General features: G+C 38.6%; 1 protein-coding gene across 1 annotated transcript; it reads right to left on the bottom strand.

Moving 5' to 3' along the window:
- MORF4L1 (mortality factor 4 like 1) lies at nt 1-24,064 on the bottom strand. Its single transcript, XM_004421879.3, has 13 exons — nt 24,010-24,064; nt 18,755-18,801; nt 16,961-17,028; nt 13,642-13,758; nt 12,183-12,269; nt 11,267-11,347; nt 7,470-7,495; nt 6,883-6,971; nt 5,013-5,114; nt 3,761-3,849; nt 2,842-3,014; nt 2,449-2,533; nt 1-248 (listed from the first exon to the last, which is right to left on the bottom strand). Exons 1-13 carry the CDS (start codon nt 24,047-24,049, stop codon nt 164-166), a joined length of 1,089 nt encoding a protein of 362 aa, XP_004421936.1. The 5' UTR covers nt 24,050-24,064; the 3' UTR covers nt 1-163.
- Nucleotides 24,065-25,220: the final 1,156 nt, after the last annotated feature.

Genomic DNA, 25,220 nt, shown 5'->3' with positions numbered 1-25,220 from the left:
GGAGCTGTAACCCCTTTTATTTTCTCTGTTTAAAATCAAACAGAAAACAAACATCAATTCTGTTATACACTAACATTTTCAAAGTACATCATTTGTACAAGAGAAGGACTAAGAACAAAAATGTGTTTACAGAGATCCAAACATAAGTGAGTGTCAGCGCCTCTCACACAGCTTTCCGATGGTACTCAGGAGGAGCCACTTCGTAATCGCTGGCACTAAACAAAGTTGCAGAATTCTTTGCCAGATATCTAAAAATAAAATGTTAATCATTACAAAGATGAAAAAGAATCGTATCTTGACCCAAATCTCCTCTCACTTACTATATACAGAAGCCGCACAAAACACTTTCTTAAAATATACTAAAATAATCACACCTCACAGTAAAACCATGTAAACAAACTCAGATAAATAAATATACCAGACAACAATGCATAAAGGAATGAAGTCCAGAGTTACTTCCCTTATTTCAAAACAGCAAAGAACAGTTGTCTTCAGAACACCAATTTGAGAGCTTGGACTATCTTTTAAGAAACAGGTGTTATTATCCTAAAAGAATAACATCTAGGGTCTTTAGCTCTTTGAAATTCACTATGTTAAATATAGATTCAGAAATTGACAATTAAGTTTCAAGTTTAAACTTGAAATTAACACCATAAAAAAGCAAAGGGATCTGAAATGTCAAGTAGAAGAGCACTTCCCCCCCCCCCCAAAGCCCCAGTAGATAGTTGTATGTCATAGCTGTACATCCTTCTAGTTGCTGTATGTGGGACGCGGCCTCAGCACGGCCGGAGAAGCGGTGCATCGGTGCACACCCGGGATCCGAACCCGGGCCGCCAGCAGCGGAGCGTGCACACTTAACCGCTAAGCCACGGGGCCGGCCCCTGAAGAGCACTTTTATTTCATAATATAACTTAAGGTAAATAGAGGATATTTATCATTGGTAGAGTGAGGACTATTAAAGCTGTTTAGATTCCAGGCCCATCTTGCAGTTTTAAAACTTTTATTATAAAATAATGTCATTTTAAGAAAATTCAAATACAGAAGTATAGAAAGTAGAAACTAAAAACTTCAACATCCCCTCCCTAATACTATGCCCAAGAAATAATCCACTTTTAAGTACAGTCCATACTTTTCCAAAGATTGAAAATGTTTCTCTACAACAAACGAGGGGAGTCATATCATACCCTACTGCAACTTGGGTTTTTTTAAAGTGACACAACATGGACATCTTTCCTGATCCGTGTATGCAGACCTACCTCATCTCTTTAATAGCTGCTTGGTTGTTTAAAATTCTTCACCATTGTTATAAAAAAAAAAAAAAAACACCAATGCAATAAACATGCTTGGAAATCTTTGCGCATTTGAGTATTTCTACAGGGTAAGTTCCCAGAAGCATAACTGTGCAGTCAAAGGGTAATAAACACATTTGACATTTTAATACGCATTGCCAAAATGTCCTCCAAACAGCTGTAGAGAAAAGAGGATTGACCTTTTCCACACTTCTTCAATCTTTTTAATCTTAGCCAATCTGGCAAGAGATATTTTAATTATCATAATGTTGAAGTTATTTTTAATGGCCCTTTGTACTGCGAATTTCTGTGAATTCCCAAAGTCCTACTTTTCACTGGTTTGTCTCTCTTTTTCTTATTGAATAAGACTCTTCTTTGTGTATTAAAGATGCCAGCTCTTTTTTTTTTTTTTTTTTTTTTAAGATTTTATTTGTTTATTTTTCCCCCAAAGCCCCAGTACATAGTTGTCTGTCATAGCTGCACATCCTTCTAGTTGCTGTATGTGGGACGCGGCCTCAGCATGGCTGGAAGAGTGGTGCCTCGGTGCGCACCCGGGATCCGAACCTGGGCCGCCGGCAGCGGAGAGCACGCACCTAACCGCTAAGCCACGGGGCCGGCCCCGATGCCAGCTCTTTATCATATATGTAACATACATTCCCTCCATCTTTAAGAGAATATTTTTAACACATTGAACTTTAACTTTTTACATAGTCAAAATGATCAATCATTTCCTGTATTACTTGAGTTTAATTTTTAGAAAGACGTTTCTCACTACAAAAATAATAATAAATATTACCCTACATTTTTCCCTTATCTCAATAGTTTTAATTTTAGATTTAAATTTTTGATTCATCTACAATTTTGGTGCATGACAGTAAGTGTGAATCTAAGTTTGTTTCCTTCCAAAGACTATCCAGTTGTTCCCATCACCATCAACTAAGCACTACATCTTCTCCCCCTATTGCTCTCATATGCCACTCTATCATTTGAGATATTCCCATACATTTGCACTTATATCGTTCCATTAACAATGTATCTACTCCTGCACCAATACCATTGTTTAGTTTTATGTCTTAATATCTATAGTATCAATCTATCACAATTTTCAGTATACTGTACTAATGCATGGTTTTAATTTCAAACACACTCCTAGACTTACTTGAGGAAATCATGAAGATAATTCAGTAATAAAGCAAGGCTTTTCTCATCCAGAGGTGTATAGGCCAACATCGCTCCAATTCGTACTATTTAAACAAAAGAATTTAGTCCAAGTTAATCCAAGGTAGGACTATAAAAAATATTTTAATTATGTGAGTAAATGCAAACATCACTGATTCCCTTAAAATGCATGACTTTAGAAACCTTTAAACAGATTTTGATATTTAATAAATTAAAATAGATAATTAATTAGATTTTAAAACAGATTTTGATATTTAACATTTTAGATAAAAGTTGAAATTGAAATGCAATGTTTTGGAATGTTGCTTTATATCACCCCTTGATATCAATTAGGAAAGACAAGTAAAATTTTGTTTTCTGAATGGCTTATTACCAAATAATCTCAGTAGATGTGGCGCTCCATACACCTGAGACATGGGTGCATCAGGGTGATCTGCAAGGATTTCAGCATACTGTGGTCTCTCAAATTTGTAGAGTAGCTGAGTGCCCAACATTACATTGAAGTATTCCTTTATCCCTGCCACAACTTCATTAACAGCATACTCCCTGATAAACAGAAATATTTACTTTCAGAGCAGGTCATTGAAAAGAATTGAGATGGGGATCAATTCAACCAACATGAGGGTAAGGGATTAAGTTAAAGGTTGAACTAAAGACAATGAGTCTTTACTGAACAGATTTTTTTAAAAAGGGATTTAAAAAGAGCACAAGAAATCAATTCCAAAAATAAACCAGTGGTGAGCAAACTACAGCCCTCAGGCTAAGAATGTTTTTTCCTTTTTTTTTTTTTGGTGAGGAGATCAGCCCTGTGCTAACAATCTGCCAATCCTCCTCTTTTTTTTGGTGAGGAAGACTGGCCCTGGGCTAACATCCGTGCCCATCTTCCTCCACTTTATACGGGACACTGCCACAGCATGGCTTGCCAAGCAGTGCATCAGTGCGCGCCCAGGATCCGAACCAGCAAAGCCCGGGCTGCCGCAGCAGAGCACACGCACTTAACCACTTGCACCACTGGGCCGGCGCTGGTTTTCACATTTTTAAATAGTTGTATTTTAAATGGTTGCATATGTACACACACGATAGCTTCAATTTTACCTAAAATATTTACTATTTGGCCCTTTAAGAAAAAGTTTGCCAGCCAAAGCTCCTGTGTCAAACCAATGAAGTTCTATTTTGCTAGCTAGTTTATGAGGGTATTGTTTTAGAGTAAGTACATGTTTCACGATTTGGAAATAAGAATATTTGAAAGAAAAACGTCTTTGGGTATACTTCAAAGATGTGTATATTCTTACTTATTATCTGTGTTTCCTCGAGACTTCTTATAATTGGCATAATCCTCTAGAATGGAATCCACATTCTTCTTGGCAGGAAGATAAAAAAGCTATGAAAACAAAAACACACTTGAATACCAGTATTCTTTTTTTAAAGAAAAACTACACTGAAAAAGCTTTAATGCAATAAAAGGTCACCTAATAGTATTACAAAATAGGAAAAGGGACTGTTCAGCACTTCAAACACGGCTAATGTGGCTGAGGAACTAAAAATTTAATTTAATTTCAATTAAATAACCCTATGTGGCTAGTGGCTGCCATACTAGACAGCACAGCTCTAAAGACTGGTAATCTATTGGACACACATACACTATATTACTACAAATGGAATATACCACACACAAATATACCTCCTCCATGGTATTATCAAGTTTTTATTTACTGTGTGCGTATTATGTGCCACACCCCGTGTAAAGCATTTACATGAATTCTTTACATCTTCTTATCAACACTATGAGGTAAGAACCTGTTACTTCACTAAAGGTAGAAACTAAAGCACAGAAAGGCCGAGTAATTTGTCCAAACTCATACAGTGTGGTAGAGCAAATATCTGAGTCCTAGCAGTTGAGCTCCAGAGCCAAATCAAGAATCAAAGTCCACATAGTGCATGATTGGTATCTCTTAAGTCTCATAACCCTCAAGCAGTCCCTACTCTTTCCTTCATTTGTGATAAGAACCTGGTTCGTTTGTCCTACCGAATTTCTCATTCTGGATTTTGATGACTGTACCCTTATGTTACATGTACCTCATAATGTCCCTATTTCCTGTACACTAGTAATTAGACCTAGGTGCTTGATTATATTCAGGTTCTTTCAGAGGCCATGAACACCTTGCAGGTGGTACTGCATGCTTCCTATTACATTCCATTAGCAGCGACATAGGTGAGGATGTCCCATATTCAATAGTAAATTAGGAAACACATGCTTCTCTTGTCTTTATCAATTTTCAGAATAATGATTTCCTGCCACAGCAACCTCCAAAAATGAGTTATGTCCACTTTTTATCACTATAACCTCATATTTTTATATATGTACTTTGTTTTATCCCTCTCCAAGTCATTCTTTCTGATGATCAAGTTGTTTAGTCTCTGAATTAAAATAAGAGTCATACCTTCAATATTTAAGTCTATACAACTTTTTTGTTAAAAAGAAATTTTTTTCACACTAGCAAGATCATATCTTATAGATTACAACCTGTATAGCTTTCAAGTTACCTGTTTTTGCCGGGTAATTAAGTCCCAGTCATCAACAAGCCATGGTTTCAGTTCTTCAGGAATCTTGACTTTAACTTCAACTCTGTTCATGAATGTTTCCTCCTAAATAGAAAAAGGAAGGGATTAAAAATCTGTCTTTTCTTGCTGAATAGCAACTCTAAAAGACAGGGCTTTTCTCGACCTTTACAGGCACTGGCTATAAGTTAATTCTTTAAAGTACTCCAACAGGTTGCTGGAATTGTCATTTCAAAAACCGTAAATGAGGGCTGGCCCCGTGGCTTAGCAGTTAAGTGCACGCGCTCCGCTACTGGCGGCCCGGGTTCGGATCCCGGGCGTGCACTGACACATCGCTTCTCTGGCCATGCTGAGGCCGCGTCCCACATACAGCAACTAGAAGGATGTACAACTATGACATACAACTATCTACTGGGGCTTTGCGGGGAAAAAAGAAAAAGGAGGAGGATTGGCAATAGATGTTAGCTCAGAGCCGGTCTTCCTCAGCAAAAAGAGGAGGATTAGCAGGGATGTTAGCTCAGGACTGATCTTCCTCACAAAAAAAACAAACTGTAAATGAAAAGATCAGACCGAAAGCTAGCTGCTGGGAGAAAAGAATCTTATCTTGCTAGATAACTGGTCTATTCAGCGCCTTGTGAAGGCAAAAATTCTTTAGCAAATTTCCTTCTCTTCTGTACACGAACACTCTCACTTAACATACTTTTAGTATTTTCATAGGTATTGTCGATATCAAATGACTAGCCCAAACACAACTATCTTAACGTTACATCTTTAATACATAACATTAAATGTACTGACTTCTAATGAAGTCTTCAAGAAGTGCCCAAAGGTGCCTAATTTTCAGAACATACACTATTCATAAGTATACCATTGCTTTAAAACCTCAGCTTCAGAAATGTAAACTATAGGGCCGGCCCAGTGGCGCAAGCGGATAAGTGCCCGCGCTCCGCTGCGGCGGCCCGGGGTTCGCCGGTTCGGATCCCGGGCACACACCGATGCACTGCTTAGCAGGCCATGCCGTGGCGGCGTCCCATATAAAGTGGAGGAAGATGGGCACGGATGTTAGCCGAGGGCCACTCTTCCTCGGCAAAAAAAGAGGAGGATTGGCAGATGTTACCAGAGGGCTGATCTCCTCACAAAAAAAAAGAAATGTAAACTGTATCAGTTAAAAATTTAAAAACCCTACTGTACTTTCAAATTCACAACTCTGGAAATTATAAATATAATAAATTAGAAGACTTATTATTTTTTTTTTTTGATGAGACACGATTGTTGCTGAGTTAACATCTGTGCCAATCTTCCTCTATTTTGTATGTGGGATGCCTCCACAGCATGGCACGACAAGCGGTGTGCTGGTCTATGCCCAGGATCTGAACCCGCAAATCCCAGGTCACTGAAGCAGAGGGCGCAAACTTAACCACTATGCCACCCTAGAAGACATTTTATCACTTTTATAAGAATTCTAAACTATTATATCCACATATATGTGGAAATGATAGGCTTTTGTGGTATTTTTTTACTGGTTTATTAAATCACCTTGGGACATACTAAACCATATCCATACAGTCTAACACCAAAGTACTATTTAGTCTTATACATGAACACAGAGCCTACAAATAAACATCTAATGATGAGCTGGGAGGTGGAAATCTAGCAGGGGCATATCTAGAGCTACATATGGAATAAAGATGTATATAAACATATCTTTTATCCAAAAGGGGAATATTTTCATTTCAGTAGTTAAACATGCTAGCAATGCTTTTGAGACAAAGTTCTGTGACTATTTTATTGTGTTGTAACATTGACAAGACTAAAAATTCTAACACATTCTTCATAAACTTAAGGAAAAACTCACGTTTTCAACAGTAGGATCTACTCGGGCCCTTTTCTTGCGAGGAGGCTGAGGTGTCTCACTGGTACTGCCACCATCTCCATTTCCAGGTGCTATAAAAATTCAGGGGTGAGGAAAGGAGATTTTTGGCTTAACAAATGAGAAACTCCTTTAAAGAAAACAGTCTGATGACTCACCCTCTCTTTCCATTTTTCTATTACATAGGTGTTACCTGAATCTACATTAAAGAATCATATTCCTACCAAAAATATAACTTTCATGAACAGCTCTACCAAACATTTAGTATAAGGCAACATTTAACAATACCAGGTTACATTTATTAAAAATTTTTATCTTCTCAGAGTTAGTCATTAGGACTCAAGAACATAAAATAATAAATGCTTCTAGGTTTCTCCATGGGAAAAAGAATATCAGAGTTAGGTCTCTACTACTAGGTACCTAACTCTGTAACACTGCTGTGATTCCTATCTGAGACCATCAACAAAATGAAAAGTTAACTCTAAAACCTTATAACTTTTAAAATTTAACAGTGAATTCAAAATGTAAATGTTATAAAGGTAAAATAATGCTAACAAAGTTAATATTCTTACTTTTCTGCTTGTTCTTTTTTGTTTTCCTGAAAGAAGGGGAGAAAAAGGAGAAAGAAAGATAAGTAATTATTGCTAGTAAAACTGTCTGTTTAAATTCCCTTTTACCAGGGTTAAGTTCATAGAGAAATATTGCCTTGGATGATAAGATCAGGCAGTGAATATTGTTTCCTGCTAGGACACAAGGATTTTTGCTGGCAGTTGGCTAAATTCACATCTCCCTCTACATAACAGAAAAACAAACCAAAAAACACTCAGGAAGCTTCCTTCCAGGGTTACATTAACTTACAAGTTTATAGCATGTAAGTCATAAATACATAGTTTCTAAGAATATTACATGAGTTCCACCAAAAAAAAAGTTCCAAAGGTTAAAATATTTTTCCCAATTCCTTTAGTACCAGTATAATTTGATTTTAGATTTGTATGTTTTAAGACCAATCCATTACTCCACCCTCACTGGTCTGAACTCTGTTTCACTTTATTTCTTCTCTAAACCATACTCCCTCCTTTTCAATACCACATACTCTATTCTCCCATATGTAAAACAAAGTTAACGTCTCCTTCTTGGTTATCATCTCTAATAGCAACTTAACTCATGTCTATTTATAGACTGCCAAACAATAAATTACTAATACTGATTTTAAACATAATTATTTCTGGGCCGGCTCCGTGGCTTAGCGGTTAAGTGCGCGCGCTCTGATGCTGGCGGCCCGGGTTCGGATCCCGGGCGCGCCCCGAGGCACCACTTCTCCGTCCAACCGAGGCCGAGTCCCATGTACAGCAACTGGAAAGATGTGAACCTATGACATACAACTATCTACTGGGGCTTTGGGGGGAAAAAAATGAATAAATAAAAAAATCTTTACACATAATTATTTCTAGAACACAAGGAAAACAGTTTACAAAGCCCATGATTATGGATTACATCTGGTGGGACCATACCAAAACACGTGAATATTTTTTTTTACTTTTCTATAGTTTTAAGATAACTGTTATTAATTAACTGTATTCATTTTTAGAGCTTGGGGTTCATTTTACAACTCAAATTAACTTATGTTTGGTTATAAACACAAAAAATGGCCATTTGAAAGTTCAGGTTTTTTCCTCCTTCTCTAAGGTTAACTGCTGTTAACACCTATGTTTGTTGGACAGTATTTCTGGGTCAGATTAAACCACGAACTTTTACTCGTACATGTCAAGAACACGTGGCAACTAAGAGAAACAAAGAGCCCTTACACTCATTCCTTACTATAAAATGAAAGAAAAAATACTGACAACTGATCCCAACTCTAAAATAAAGATCTATAAACTATACTTCAATGAATCCCAGTAGGAAGGACTCCTGGATGTTCTTGATTCACAAACCTTCTCGCTTCTATTAATTAAACATGCAAGTTGGTTTCTCAAACCATGCAACAGATTTCGTACAATAAACTGCTGGTGTTCTGTTTGTATTCCTATTTCTAAGCTCAATGACTAAATATCATATAGTCAAAATATAAGCTGTTAGACTCAATTTACTTAATTTAAAGAATAACTGAAGTCCTAAGTCATTCTCAAAAAGAGTCATTCCACTAAATAATAAACCACCAAAGTACAGCCTTCAATGAGGCCCAAGTGCTAACAAAATTCACATGTATTCACACTACAAGTTTAGAAAGAATAAACACCCAACCTTAAGGACCTAGAGATCAACAAAGAAAAGGTAAATCTGGTTCTCATACTTTCTAACCAGATACATTTATATTTATGTATATTCACAGAAAGATACAGAACAATAACAAACACTAAAGATGAAATAGGGTAAAATTGCACATTAAAAATATCAAAACCTCAAATCAAAATGAAAGGATTAAAAAAAAAATCACCAGGTTTAATTACTCAATATTTTTATTTTAAAATAGACCTCCTATTCTACCAGGGAAAAGCAGCACTTAAGATTACATGATACCTTCCAAGCACTCAGATTAGTCTTATCAAAATGCCACTCTTCCCACTAAAAGGAGGGCTCCTGGAGAAATATTAGGTTCCATGTCTCAGGGCAGAAAACGTACAAGGTGAGCCTGGAACAACTTCTCTTACCTACTGACAAGGAAGACTCAAGATCCATGATCCCTCAAAAGACTCAGGAGCCAATTCATTTGCAGAGGCCCCCAACGTCCAGGGATGGGAAGTTTGAGTTTTTAAGCTTTACTTTATATATTTAGCCATTGTTTTTGCAGTCACAACTGTGGAAAGGGGCCGGCCCAGTGGCGCAAGCGGTTGAGTGCGCGCACTCCTCTGCGGCGGCCCAGGATTCACCGGTTCAGATCCCGGGCACAGACCGACGCACTGTTTGGCAAGCCATGCTGTGGTGGCGTCCCATATGGGGTGGAGGAAGATGGGCAGAGATGTTGGCCCAGGGCCAGTCTTCCTCAGCGAAAAAAGAGGAGGATTGGGGATGTTAGCTCAGGGCTCATCTCCTCACAAAAAAAACCAAACAAACAAAAAAAAACTGTGGAAAAATTCACAAAAACAAATAATTTTTAGGCCTACTACTACCTAGATTAGGTTTCTATACCAACTTTTAGCACAGTGATAAACAATTAGTAATAAACCAAAATACTGATAAAATTATTGATAAAAATCCACAATTTTCCATATAATTAGAAAGTTACTGTGCCTTTTAAGACTTAACTGCTATTAAATCCTAATGACTACTACTACATAGCAGTTTTCCAAAGAATCAGATCATGGATATGTTACTACTTATTAACAAAAGCTATGAGCCACCCTCAAATAGTAACATACTTAAGCCTTGCCAAACCAATTAATTACCTTCTCACCAAAAAAGGTGAATCTTCAAACATTTCAAAATGCATAATTACCTTCCTTACTAACACCTAACTTTTAGGTGGTAAAGTCAGACCAGTAACTCTAAAAGCAACAGAATGTAATTTCAAGGAAAAATATACAAACTTCTCTTATTAGATAAATCATATCTTAGAGCATGTTACTTTTAATCCTTTGACAAGAAGCACATGACCACTCATTAAAACTACTACTTCTTAAATGAAAATATTCAAGTGTCAACAAATAAAATGATCTTTTAATAAAAGTTTTAATTCTTTATGTTCTTTTCATTTATTAAGTTACCATTCCTACATCGGCTTTGAGGTACATAAACTCGACATACATACCAAAACGAGTGTGCATGAGTTTCACACAGGCTTATTACTAAGATGTTCTGAATCTTAGAAGTTAACAAGGAATGGTTTTCTTTTTTGCAGGGGGGAATGATAATTGGAAACCTTAATATCTCACATATCTTTACCATGTGCTTTAAGATGGGAATTAAACTAGTATGTATTTTTAGCACTACTGAAAAAGCAAACCTACCCAAAAGACATCTCAAAACTTGTGTCCTACCAATAATTCAATACTATGTTTGAAAAAGAGAACACATTACATGCATATATATATTTACACATACAACTTAAAAGAAGGTTTGTGAATGTACTTAATGCCACTGAATTGTACACTTAGAAATGAGTTAAGTGGTAATTTTTATGTTATGTATATTTTATTAAAAAAAGGGGGGGTATAAGAAAACCTGCTAAGAAAAATTAAGGAATATGTAGTTAATATGTATTTTCACCAACCCAACACCCAAGAATAGGATTCTCACTGGCATTTTTCAAGTTACAACAATGTTCCAGTTTCCATTTTCAATAAATCCTAGTACATGATAATTGGGTATCAAGTTTGAATTTCACTTATAAAACAGTATGCAGAATTAAAACAAAGATAGAGCTTCTTACACTTCAACATTTTTCTGTTGCAGACCAGATGTCTTCTTTCCTGGGGCAGCCCCTCTCATCTTCCCCTCTGCATACTGCTCCCTTCAAAAATAATTTCAATAAAGTCATCATAAAATGAGTACTTACGTGGAAAAATAAATTGTGCCAGCCTGATTCCATTTTGAAATTTATATTCAAATTGAGGTCCCAAGCCTATATATATTCTGGTACAAAGTTTTTAACAAGTTGGACAAAGAGATAATATATTTACAAAATTCAATTCAAGAAAGGCAGAGTAAAAAAGCCTAAGAATTTACTCTTCTAAATCTACCAAAATTAAAATAAATGTACTAAAAAGTGACTATAATCAATTGTCTCTCATATAATTAAAAATTCCATTTCTATTTTGGAATTCACTAATCCCAATGTTTTCTTTTAATTGATCTCATTTTATCATTTCAATTTTCTTGATATACATTTCAGCTTTGAAATTAAAAGAAAACAATTACCCTATAGACCACACAGTCTTTCTGGGTTCCTTTGCTCAATGTGCTTTCAGAGACAAAGGATAATAATGGGGATGTCCCTTCTTATTGCTGTTTTTTATCCCCCCCCTGCCCCCGCCAAGTGTAACTTCCAGAGAGCCCAGAAGATAACAATGAGTTTGCTCAACTACAGAAATTTCCAGCAACATCCTGCTTTCCGTTCTGTTTTCTACCTACCTCTAAGGACAGACTCAAGAAATGACAGGTATGCTACTTCCTTTTCCTAGGAAAGGATTCTCTGATTACTTGAAGTCAAAGCCTAACACAGCAGCTGACGGGTACCAAGAATCATTTTATAGGCAGGCAGCCAACATGATTTCTATTGTTCACTCCATTTCCAAAAATTATTCACAAGCATTTCTCCTCATATTCATGCTGCAAAACAAACTTACTGATTGGCTTTTTGAAGTTCTCGCTGTTTCTGCAGATTGGTGTCCACGTATTTGAGTACTCTGCTTTCTGGAACCCATTCATCCCAACTGAAAAAGAAAAGTTAAAATATCATTCAAAAATATTTTCATTACTATTCAGACTTTGTCCTCCAATTTTTTAGAGATCCAAGAGGCAAGACTTTTGGATTTCTCTGAAGTAAGCTGATGGACTGGCACTACAAATCCATTCTCAACTAAAATGAAAATCTGTTCTGTAAACGAAGAAAACTTCATATTCTCAAAAGCAGCATTCTAAATCTAAACTGCCAGAGTCCAAAACCATATTATTCAAATAGTTTTTTAAAATGGTATAAGAACCCAGCATTTAAGTCCCTATGCAATTATCCTTAAAGAATAAAGACAACTTAGGCGCTGGCCCCGTGGCTTGGCGGTTGGGTGTGCGCGCTCCGCTACTGGCGGCCCGGGTTCGGATCCCGGGTGTGCACCGACGCACCGCTTGTCGGGACATGCTGAGGTGGCATCCTACATACAGCAACTAGAAGGATGTGCAGCTATGACATACAACTATCTACTGGGGCGTTGGGGAGGAAAAGCGAAAAAAAGGAGGAGGACTGGCAATCGATGTTAGCTCAGGGCCGGTCTTCCTCAGCAAAAAAGAGGAGGATTGGCGTGGATGTTAGCTCAGGGCTGATCTTACTCACCAAAAAAAAAAAAGGAATGAAGATATCTTAAAGAAATTTTAATTTCCAAAAAACAAAGCACAGGAGTCCATAATAAGCTGACTTCTTCAAGAACTAAAACTAATTGGCTACTTAGCTGTAATAGCAAAGTTACAGAACTCTGAGCCTTATTTCATCATCTATAAAATGGGGATAAGAGTACCTATCTCAAAGGATTGTTATGAGAAATAAATGATACACGTAAAACACTTGAGAATCTGACAGATAAAAAATCAACACTCAAGGTATGCCAGAAACATATTAGGTAGGTTACAATACTCAAATATCATCTAGATTGACTCAGCTAAGACGTATATTAAAGTATTACAATGGTTTATGAGACTACATCATCCTCAACCTTCACTCACTCACAAATGAAAACACTAACTTCCAAGGCCTAACCAGAAAGATAGCTTTCTAAACATCAAAAGGTAGAACCAATGATTTTCTTAAAATATCTAGTTGCTAATGCATTCTGACACTTATTTCTGATGTGGTTTTTTCCAAAGGGGGAAGAAAAAGTTATTTCTTAGGGAATGCTTAACTTTTCGTGCAGTGACCTTTTCTCCTGCTGACGGAGCTCCTTTAGTGATAAAATTAGATATATCCTCAAAGCAAAGTCTTATTTAATGATATCCCACCTCTGACCTCTTATATAAGATAGTCAAAAGGAGAATTAATATATAAATAAGCACCCCTCAACATGATTTCCTAGAGAAAACTTTAAAACATGCATTTACCTAGAGGTCAGGAGGGGGTGGTGTACTGAGGGAGCTCCTTCAGGAACAGGAAAAAGGGCTACAATATCCTCACGTGTCTTCAAAGTTTTTTCAGAGCGCCTGGGCCTCACAGCACTTCTGATACAGACAGCATAGTACAAAGTAATCTCAGTAACTAGGTGCAGAATTTAGCTTAAGCTTTAAGATTTATTTACAAATGGAATATTTAAATGTCTGTTTCAACAAATTCCAATTGAAAATTTAGAAGTATCTTATTATCTACTGTGTTTCTGAAAAAAATATATCATATTTACTAAAGTTTAAGAAAATTTCAATTTGGAGACTGGGTTTTGTTGTATGCTTTTTCTAAAAGGTATCCTGCAAACCATTTTCAAAATGAGAATCATATTTTCATTTATATATCTACTTATATCCATTCCAATTCTGTCTAAAGGAAGCTAGCAAATTCTTATTTACCACAAAGTTCCATTCTAGAATCTTGCAAATCCCTTCCCCTTCTGACATAAAATGCATCTAAATAAGCACCTTGATCTAAAAACCAAGTCAATTCTAGAGTTTCCTTTATACGTCAGAGCTGAAAACCCTTACTGAACTACAGGAAAATGAAATAACATCTTTTGCTCTGAAGAACATCAATACTAAGGAAGAAACTGAAGGCCAAACATTCAGAAATTTTTATATATAGGTCAAGCATAAAATAATCTCAGAATTTTCTAAAAGTAGCTGTTCATTAATTTCCAAAGTCACAATGATGATCCACAGCACTACTCACACAGCACTACATAAAAACATAACACAGTTGCTGGGCATATGAGTAACTCCTCCCCCTTTCAAAATGGGTTTATTTAAAGGCTTCTCTAAATACTTACTAAAGATCAAATTTTCCAAAATTATGTATTTTTATCTACATACCAAGTACAAAAAAATACATCTTTGTTTATTAATATTCCTCAATACATCTACAGAGACATTAATAAAGATCTCCAATCTTAGTGCCATTTTTTTCTTAATTATTTTTCCAAGAAGCAATTAATATATAAAATTAGCTGAAAACAAAAAATAAGACACATCTATGCAGCCTATCATTTATTGGTGTTACTGGACCATAACAAAAGAAAAAAATGTTAATTTATTTTGAAGCGGTAAAATCAGAAAATACAAGCATTTAGTATTTTCACAATACAAATGCCACTTAAAAGCCAGTCTTTAAGGTATACACATCTACTGACATGCGTCCCTTAATGACGCTATGTTCTTCGAAATGCACTGATGAGCTATAGAATGCATTTACACAAACGTAGATGTTATAGCCTACTACCCACCTAGATTACATGGTACTGATCCTATGGGACCATGGCTGTATGTGCAGCCTGTGTCTGTACACGTAATTTAATACAAAATATTATACATGAAAGAGTTAAGCATAAAAGCTGTGCCCACAGCTATTAAGATAAAATCCTAACACAATTATTTAAGTGTACATGGGAAGGCAGCAAGACATAACCCATAAATCTGCTATTTGTTTTTCTTTGATTTCCTAGAGGAACTTTAACTTTCCCATAATGTACATAAATAAGATAGTCTATTTCCTGCAGAAAACTGAGATTCTCACTATATCCTAATACTCTCGACTTTAACTGATATTGATAGAATATCAATACGTAAAATATAAGTCTAATAAAAGACTAAAATAGAGGGTTTTTTTGTTTGTCTTTGCTTGAGGAAGTTTCGCCCTGAGCTAACATCTGCGCCAATCTTCCTCTATTTTGTATGTGGGTTTCCACCACAGCATGGCTTGACAAGTGGTGTAAGGCTCACGCCCAGGAACCAAACCAGTGAACCAGGGCCACTGAAGTGGAATGCGTGGAACTTAACCACTAGGTCATGGGGCTGGCCCCTAAAATAGTTTTAATATTTCATTTTTTTAACAGGGAAGAGAAGGCTATAACATACAGTAGGAACCATAAGATAAACTTTCCTGGATATGAGAATCAATTTAGCATTAATACTGAAATTACATTTAAATCACAGTTTACTTCTGTAATACCAAAAGACAGTTTTCTCCATTATTTTCCCAATTTCTCAGCATTTAAATTAAAAGCCCACGGGGTCACTTTCAAGTTACTAGTATTACCCACCTATCATTTTTAGTTATATTTTAATTATCATTAACTGGAAAAAAAAAAAAATCACAAGTTGTCCCAATGTGGTTTTACACATTTTAGATTGCCACCTTTCTACAATTATGCTTGGAATAAAAGTTAAGGGTCTGATATTTCTTCTTAGCTAAAAGCATTTTGTGAAAAAATTTTATAACAAAACTAACTAGGTTGGTCACCTGGATGGGGACTGTATGAAACAAGATCAAAGTCAGAGAGTCAGTAAATGTCTTCCACAGCAAGAGAGTACTCATCAAATCAGACAGCACTGCTCACACAGAGAACCAGCTATCTGAGCATGGCTCAGGTGACACAAAGCCTTAAGGCTACTAGAAAATTCCTGAAGAACTATGCTTTTTGGCAGTGCTATCTCTGAAAGACAAAACACCATCAATAAAATTAATTTAAAACCTCTCATAGTAAAAATTATAGGCTACTCACTTACAAGCACCAAAAATGAGTAAATTATTAGACATGGTATTTGTGGACCCCAAGGATAAAGACTCATTACTGAAAAAGAGCTCCACTGGCTGGATATTCTAGAATATGTTCAATCTATAACCACTGTCCACTCCCAGTAACAGATCAATACACCACTGCTTTAAACAAAAGTCTAACTCTTCAAGGTGGAAAATTAGGTTCTGCAATTACATTTCTGTATCTGTGTTAAACCAAATGCTAAAAAGTGAACCACATTAAATCACTTTTTCTCAACATTTAATTATGTTTCCAAAGTTCAGAACATAAGTCGGTCACTTCTTTCAAATCAGGCAATCTTTATCCTTTTCCCTTTTCTAGGCAGAAAAATTCAACTGGCTTTGAGTATAAATGCTTGAAACAAGGTATATACTGAGTTTGTGCTAAGGCAAAAAACTCAAGCTGTCCTAAAATGTACCAAAACCAGAAAAAAGTAGTTGCCTGACTAATGATTATTAGACATTATACTAGAACACGAGAAATACTCCAAAGAATTTAAAATAAAATGGCTACGTACCCTAATTTCTATTATATTTTCATCATACTACAAATGGTTCACCCTTGCTTTAATATGTATTACATTAAAACTATATAAAAATTAAGCATATGCTTGTGCCAGTCTATGACACAAGCTACTTTGTTAACTATAAATAAAACATTGCTTTTAAAGATCTAATACTCACTTTTTATTCCAACCACTGTAATGTATAAAATATTTCACTTGTTTGTCCTTTATGGCAACCTTTACACACTGAAATAAAAAAGAAAAAATTCACTTAGAAATATTTTTTTTAAAAAAAAGAGACCACCAGGATGACTTGAAAGTATCCGATCTTCCAAAGGCACTCTACACTTAAACTCTTTGGCAGTCAAAATGAAAACAACAAAATGTGACTCTCTAAAAGAACATTATTTAAGCCTTTACAGTACTTAAGTATTAAGAGTTATAAAATTGTCAAATTGTCATAATTTGTTGGAGTCAGTCCAACAAAGCTGAAGAACCATAAGCATAAAAGGTCACCCTAAACCTTAAATCAATTGAGATCAGGTATCTAAGTACAGCTAATGAAAGCCATGTTTGTGCTTTCTCAAAGTTTAACTAGATAGAGGCTGTATTTATTTCAAAAACAAATTCAGGTGAAGAAAAATATTTACACCATATTACTAAAAAATTTCATTAGCTTATAAGAGACAATAAGCTGTTTTGCTGCAGACTATCAGCAACTAGTTAAGTGACAGATTACAAACATTTTGTGTTCTTCTTAAAAGCAGCCAAACAAATTAGAATGAATTATTAGAAGTCATTAACTATCACAAGTGACAACTATCTGGTTTTGGATTTTAAAGTATTTATCAGAGGCAAACCAAGAGAATCACAATAGCTTAAGCTATTCCAATAGCCATTTAAAAATTGTTCCCTGGAGTGTTTTTGCTGCCCGAGGAGAAAAACCTGCCAGTTTAGTAGAGTTTGCCATAAGTTGATACAACAAAAATAACATTCAGGAACAGAAATAATCAATAGGACTCATAATTTACTTACAAACTGTCAGTATTATAACATTAAGATATATAAATACAAAAAATTCCTGACCATCTCCATGAACCCAAATTCAGCCATTTGAAAACTTTAAAAACACATACCTGTGTATTCAAAACAAGTAAAAAGTAGTGAAAATGGTTATTTAGCCACACTTGACTACTGACACTTGACAACTGTCTGACACTTGACAACTGTTAAGACTATTTTCAAAGACAAATACAAACTATTCACTGAGAACGTATGTAGAAATTGCTTTTAACCAATTTTATACTGTTTTGTACACTGTGTTCAGTTTTTAAAAAACTACAACTGTTAAAAAGTAGTCACATCTTAAATATTTGTGCTAAAAGTTACCAGAAACAAAATATTAAAAAATTTTTGACTTTGGAATGCATTATTCCATTTATCTTCTGCTAAATGTAAAATCAGTTTTTATAACCTGAGTATGACACTGATAGGGAAGAAAGGAAATCCCCCAGGATTCAAACTATGCCAGACAACCAACAAATAAAAGTTAAATGTACTCATTTTTAATGTTAGCTTTTACCTTTAATATAATTAGCTCACTGCTTATTCAGCATACCATATGATAATATTTGCATATAAAATTGACGTTGGCAGTTATCCTCTCACATCGCTAATTATACAATGCTATTTGCTCCCACAAACAACCAGTCTTCTATCTTTCCCCTCAAATGCTCCTTCTGACGACTGAGACTTTAGCAGGTCAGTAAGATGAATGGCAAGGTAGCAATGCTTTGACCCACTAAGCAAACAGTAAGACACCCAGAACGAGAAGATGAGGAACTCTATGAACTATGAATTTATGAAAAAGGAACTTTCTTACTAAAGCTATCAAGCATTGAAATTTGATATTAAAAAGTCAGATCTAACCAGAAATATCAGCTAACTTCTCAAAGGAAGATGAATTTCATACCTTTGCTTCATAAAGCAGAGGTCCATGAAAGCACAGCACCCGCTCACCTGTAAAAGTAAAAGAGTACTCAGTTAATTGTAATTTCTCTCCATATATACGAAGATTCACATCTGGGAGAGCCATCACACTTGTACTATGGTATTCCTTGAAAAATTAGCAAAGTGGGTAAGGCTATGTATGGATTGACACTTCAGATCAAACTTTAATACCCTACAACAAAAACACCCTAGTATCTGATGTAAACAACAAAAAACAATTAGAACGTCAATCTATTTAAATCATCAAGTCATCTATCACCTGCTAAGCAAATACACAAAATCTACTGTAGCTACCTATTAGCAGGGTTGGTTTGTTTTTCAACACATACCTGGGAATACAATTTTTTAAACGTTGCTCCAAGTTTAGGACCTTATGCTCTACCTATATCTCTGCTTCCCACCCTTTAACTGAGTAAACTAAGTAAAATAAGTAAAATATTCTACACATCAAAATTTCAATTTGCAGCAGAGAAGGCTGGATTTTTTTTTTTTTTAAGAGGTCCTACTATGTCCCTGCCTTAGGTGCGTTCAGTGATGTTCTGGGTGCTAGGCTGCCTCAGTGAACAAAAAAACAGACAAGAATTCTAACCTTTGGAACTTATACCATATGTTGACTGAACAAGACTTGCAAGACTAAATAAAACCTAAGGGACTGGAATAAGACCTGGAAGCCACTCCTGCTCATCAGACAAATCAGGCAGGCAATACCCGGCAGTACCTCAAGATTACACTTAATTGTAGTAGAAACAGATTTCTCACACATCATTTTCAGTCCACTCAATTTCAACAGACTCAGAAGAAAAAAAAAAGCATTCCAACCCAGTCAGCTTTTAGCTCTAAAATTAAATTTTTTAAATTTTTTTTTATTTTTTTCCCCCAAAGCCCTAGTAGATAGTTGTCTGTCACAGCTGCACATCCTTCTAGTTGCTGTACGTGGGACGCGGCCTCAGCATGGCCGGTGAAGCGGTGCGTCAGTGCGCGCCCGGGATCTGAACCCGGGCCGCCAGCAGCGGAGCGCGCGCACTTAACTGCTAAGCCATGGGGCCGGCCCTTAGCTCTAAAATTAAATTAAAATAGCCTACTAGCTCAATTCTAAAGAGACTACAGGGCATTATGGATTGCGTCATTTTTTTAAATTACTGCTGCTTTTAAAACATAGTCTTCAGGGCCGGCTCCGTGGCTTGGCGGTTGGGTGCGCGCGCTCTGATGCTGGCGGCCTGGGTTCGGATCCCGGGAGCGCCCCGAGGCACCACTTCTCCGTCCAACGTGAGGCCGAGTCCCACGTACAGCAACTAGAAGGATGTGAACCTATGACATACAGCTGTCTGCTGGGGCTTTGGGGGGAAAAAAAATGAATAAATAAAATCTTTAAAAAAATAAATAAATAAATAAAACATAGTCTTCAAAACTGACAACTCATAAACCTTCAATCTGAAATGCTGCTATTCCACAGCAAATCTGTATATTCATTTGGAGCCTTTTTTTGTGTGTGTGTGAGGAAGATCAGCCCTGAGCTAACATCCCTGCTAATCCTCCTCATTTTGCTGAGGAAGACCAGTTCTGAGCTAACATCTATTGCCAATCCTCCTCCTTCCCCCCCTCCCCCAAAGCCCCAGTAGATAGTTGTATGTCATAGGTGCACATCCTTCTAGTTGCTGTATGTGGGACGCGGCCTCAGCATGGCCAGAGAAGCGGTGCGTCGGTGCGCGCCCGGGATCCGAACCTGGGCCGCCAATAGCGGAGCGCGCGCACTTAACGGCTAAGCCACGGGGCCGGCCCTAGAGCCATTTTTGAAACCACAGATTTTCAAGCCTCACCAGAGACCTACATTAGAATCTCCCCAAGCAGCCCCAGTATAACTTTTACTTTCATCAAAGTTCTCTATATAATTCTTGTGCAGTGGTGCACTCTGAAGAACCACTGCCAGAGGTTGCCCGACGTATGCAGAGCTTCACGTGGAGACTGGAAATAGGGAAACAAAAGACTTCTCCCAACAGTCAGGGGTAAGAAGTGAAATAAGTCTGAACAGAAAGCAGTGAGAAGTAAAGCATAACTAAGCAAAAGCAGAAAGAGTTTAGACTGACTTCCAGGCTGGTGAGAGCATCAACCAGAACAGAAAATGGAAGGAGGGGTTTAAGATCAATTTCGGAATATGTTACAGTGGCTACAGCACATCCCAAATGGAGCCATCTAGTAGGTAGTGGAGTATACATGTCTGGAGCTCAGGAAAGAGCTGGGCTGGAGCCATTGTTGAATACTGTGGGCAAGAATGAGACTGTGGGGATATAGATAAGGCACAGCATTAATAAACAGCAGCACCAAAGATCAGATCTCTGTCTCCTAATTTCACTTTCCAGGTACACTTTAAAGGCACCCTGAAAATGGCCCTACACCCCCCTCTGGCTGCTGCTGCCAAAGAAAACTGCACTGATGCTAAGTGCAATTTTGACCTCCATTCTAGCAACCTGGCCCTGATACTGTTGAAAAAATATACAGCTAGCTAGGGAGTGCACCACAGAATAACAAATGCCTATTATGGAAGTGGAGAGAAAGACTGGCAATTGGGGAAAGAGCAAAACACTGTAATAGATACATTTTTTAAAATCCTTCTCCACTCTTAATCCTTTCCAGCAAACTACAAAGGTAATTCTGCCCAATGCTCCCAAATTCAAGGTTGATGAGATTCCAATTCCCCATCTTCCCATTGGTTTGTGCTTACTAGGAACATCACTCAAAAGCCCGCATCAGTCTCTCAATTCCTGACAAGGCAAAAGGGCCTTCCCTGACAATGGGCTAGACGCCCAACAGTTTTCTTTACCCTATGCTTTAACAGAATTTCAGGTGCAGTGCAAAACAGTCACTGTGCTTAAAAATTGCTGACAGCATATGCTGTACCATTATTAGATGAGAAAAACTTGGGCGTTTAAAGGAATCAGGAAAACAATACTACTTCTGATAACTCATTTTTCCACTACGTTGATTTTTCTACATTTTGATATACTTAGCACTAACTGAATATTTCTACTTTTTCCTACAATATATTCTCTAAGTATGTCTTAAAAATAACTAATTATAATTTCTTAAAGATGGTTATACAACTCAGCTTTGACACAAGAGTAGAAAACACATCTGGAAAGTGATGGTTAAGGGCAGAGACTCTCTTAGGTAGCTTTCAAAACCTTACTTAATAAGGGTACCTTGGTTCCTATTCTTCTCTATTTCACCACAATAGCAGCACGTGGATTTTCCTACGCCGTTATCCCCCCTCACTCTACCATCTCTTTAAGTTTAGAACTAAAGCACTTCCTCCAGAAAGCCATCCTTGACTGTTCCAAACCTCAGAGATTTTCCTTTGATATCCTACAGTAGGGATTAACTTTTTGTGCTATGGACCCGACAGTTTAGTGAAGGCTACAGGCCTTTTCCTAAAATGTTATCAACACATAAAACACAGTACTACAAAGGAAATCTACTGTATTGGAATAGTTACCAAACACTTTAAATATCATTTTCTATATTACATGAGCTCTTTAATTGATGTAGTAAACATTTAGCTGCAGATCCAGTAACTATCATAATTCTGAAGTAATGAGGAGCATAAGTGACATCCGACTATATCTCCCACAACTGTAACCCTGGGATATGAAAACACACTGCCACTACTACTGCTGGGTTTTTCTTTTGGCGGGGGTGGGGGTGCCCACATTCATAATTAAAATACTAAATTCAGTTAGATAATAAAAAAAGAAAAACTTTTCCCGTCCAAGTTCATGGATCTTCTGAATTAAATCCACTAACTCTAGATTTAAAATCTCTGCTCTAAAACACGCGATTTAAAAAAAAGAATCCATAGGAGGTAGTCACAGCTTCTCAAAACGCGAGAAGGCAGGTATTAAGAGTGTCATTATCAAAAATACCCTTGAAAAACTCTTAAATATTCCATAAAGTTACAATATACTTGGGGTTTGAGTATATGACTCTAACGGTAATCCTACCGCACATTAACGTTTGAAAATCCTTACAAGAAAATTTTTTTGCAGACATCTGGACATCTATGGTAACTACCACATATATTCATAACAATGAAAAGGTAATTTTAAAGCGTTCCTGCTGCGTTTTATTTCCACTTGAGTTTACTATAAAGCCTCCACTTTAATATATATTAATACATGTGTTAATTGTGAAAATTAAAGAGCTGTCTTCCATTGCAAGTCAGGTTCCACCGTCAGCCAAGACTTGTCGATCAAAACCCAATTAATAAAAATCTCAACTTTCAAGTTACTATTAAACGTTATTGCAATTAGTCAAACAGTTGCTGTATTTAAAAGATGACATCAAGGCAATAGGACTTATAAATGCAAACATCACAATACTGCATTAAAGGAGCTTTTATTTGTTTTTATACAAGCAATCGCACAGCACGAGCGCGCGCACTCACTCCCTTCGGATCTTGGCACTGGGCTGTTCGGAGAGCAAAACGATGCCTTCGGGCGACACAAAGCAGACAAAGACGCCCCTGCTCCTTTCTCCGGCCCCTACCCCTCTCCCCGAGGTCGGCGCGGGGGAACCGGCTTCCGCGCGCTCGCCGGGGAAGGGGGCGCTGCATCTGCCCTCGAGCTGCGGCCGCGTCCGGAGCCGGCGCCGGCGGCCATGATACGCCAGCCATCTTGCAGCGGCCATTTTACAACGCAGTTCTCCCGCCGCGGGGCGCGAAGCCCACCCCCCGGCCGCAGCCCCGAGGCTCCACCGAACGCCACCACCTTGGGGCTCGAGGCGGCTCCGAAGCGCCCGCCGCTGGCCACCCCCGCGGCCGGAGACCCGGTGCGAGCGCCCGAACCGGCCGCCGCTCCCTCCCCTCCCCTCCGCCACATCACTTCCCCTCAGCGCCGCCATGGCGCACCCGTCGCCGCCCGACAATAGGCTACTTTCTCCGCGCCCTCTTCCTCAGAACAATAACAAACACTTGACTACGGCTCTGCCACGCGCCAGGCGCGCTCTCCCACTCGCACGCCCGCGGGACGCTTTCGCTTCACACGGCGTCTTCTCCCAATGACGCACCGAAACTACCCGCCGCAATGCGCTTTCTGCACAAAGCCCTGCCCGCCGCCGCCTCGGGGCGCAGCCCAGGCCGCCCCCGGGCCCCCAACCTCGACCACATCAAGCCCGCCTCCCTCTCCTGCGCCGTTAGGTGCCCTTTCCCAAAAGGCCGAGACTCACCCTCCTGGAATTTAGGCTTCGGGTCCTGCTTCGGCGCCATTTATAAGTGATTCGCCGCCGCCTCCTCCTTCTCCCACCACCCCCGACTACCGCCCCCTACTCTCTACCCCACCCAACTCCGCGTCAGACGCGCCGTCAGGCACCGCCAGCTCTACATCCTGGGCCCGATTTGCCAGCGCCCGCAGACCTCACAGCACCGCGACCCGCGCAGCCGCCGCTCCAGCCAACGGCTGCCCGCCGCGCACGCGCCCCTGCGCCCGCGCCGCCCCGGGGCACGCCGGGATTGGTAGTTCCAAGGCGGCTGAGGCGCCGCGGGGTGGGGGAGGGGCGGTGCCCCTGCCACCCCCCCACCCCCACCCCATTTACCTGCTCCCGGACCGCCAGGGGTTGTTCAAGCCTGGATTTGATTTTGTGCGTTGTTGGGGCGAGGGGAAGGGTGGCGGTGTGCATCACGGGCGATAAAAGAATGGGAAAAGCCCAGTTGTGGAGTCCCATGGGCACTATAGGGCCACAATGATGTGGGCTTTGAAGTGGCCTGAGAGAAAAGGCTGCCTCTGAAGCCTACCTGCAAAAGCATCTCGAGTAGTTTCTGCATAGGACAGCTTTAGGGCCAGCAGTCTGGCCAGAAAGTGGAGTCGGCGTCTAGAAGTTTCGTTGGTTAGCAAGCTCACTGCCAGTTTATTTGGTGGCACTAATGGCCGTTTGTCGGCGCCTGCTCATACCCTTTTCCAGGAAATGAGGAAGAATGGGAGACACTAGGCAGGCTGGGGATCGAGCTTTGGCTTTTCGAGATAATGGAGTTCTGCGCGCCACCGAAAGAGGCTAACGCGAAAAATGCCGTATAATATCTAAGCGGGAGTTCTGCACTTGCCCTATTTGTGCAATCTTTTGTCACCTAACTTCTTTGGGCTATTATTAAATATACACACAACTTAAACGAATTTCCTCATGTCGTTCCCATGTTCAAAAAGTCCTTAGGTTGCTCAGCTGCAAAATGGGGAGAATAATAGCACTTTTCCATCGGTTTACTGTGATAGTTGCATGGAAGGGCTTCTGCGGTGCTTAACAGTGAATCAGTGCTCAACAAACGTTGAGGAGGAGGAATCCCAAAGTCCTTAGCCTGGCATTCAAGTGCGTCCACAAGCAGTGCTCAACCGTCCCTCAGGCCTTGCACTTGTCTCCACGGCTGTTCTAAATCCGCCCCTGAGCGT

This window comes from Ceratotherium simum, chromosome 3, assembly GCF_057802395.1.
Source record: "Ceratotherium simum simum isolate JZ-2026a chromosome 3, ASM5780239v1, whole genome shotgun sequence".
Taxonomy (NCBI): domain Eukaryota; kingdom Metazoa; phylum Chordata; class Mammalia; order Perissodactyla; family Rhinocerotidae; genus Ceratotherium; species Ceratotherium simum.
Note: the sequence above shows the minus strand (reverse complement) of the source record. Positions and strands in the feature narration are given on the sequence as shown.

Coding starts and splice junctions, on each gene's coding strand:
- MORF4L1 (XM_004421879.3), bottom strand. CDS start 24,049: ATGGCGCCGAAGCAGGACCCGAAGCCTAAATTCCAGGAGG. Junction 6,972..7,469: donor AAAAAAGAACAAGCAGAAAA/GTAAGAATATTA, acceptor GAATTTTTATAG/CACCTGGAAATGGAGATGGT. Junction 249..2,448: donor TATCTTCATGATTTCCTCAA/GTAAGTCTAGGA, acceptor TTTTATTTTTAG/ATATCTGGCAAAGAATTCTG.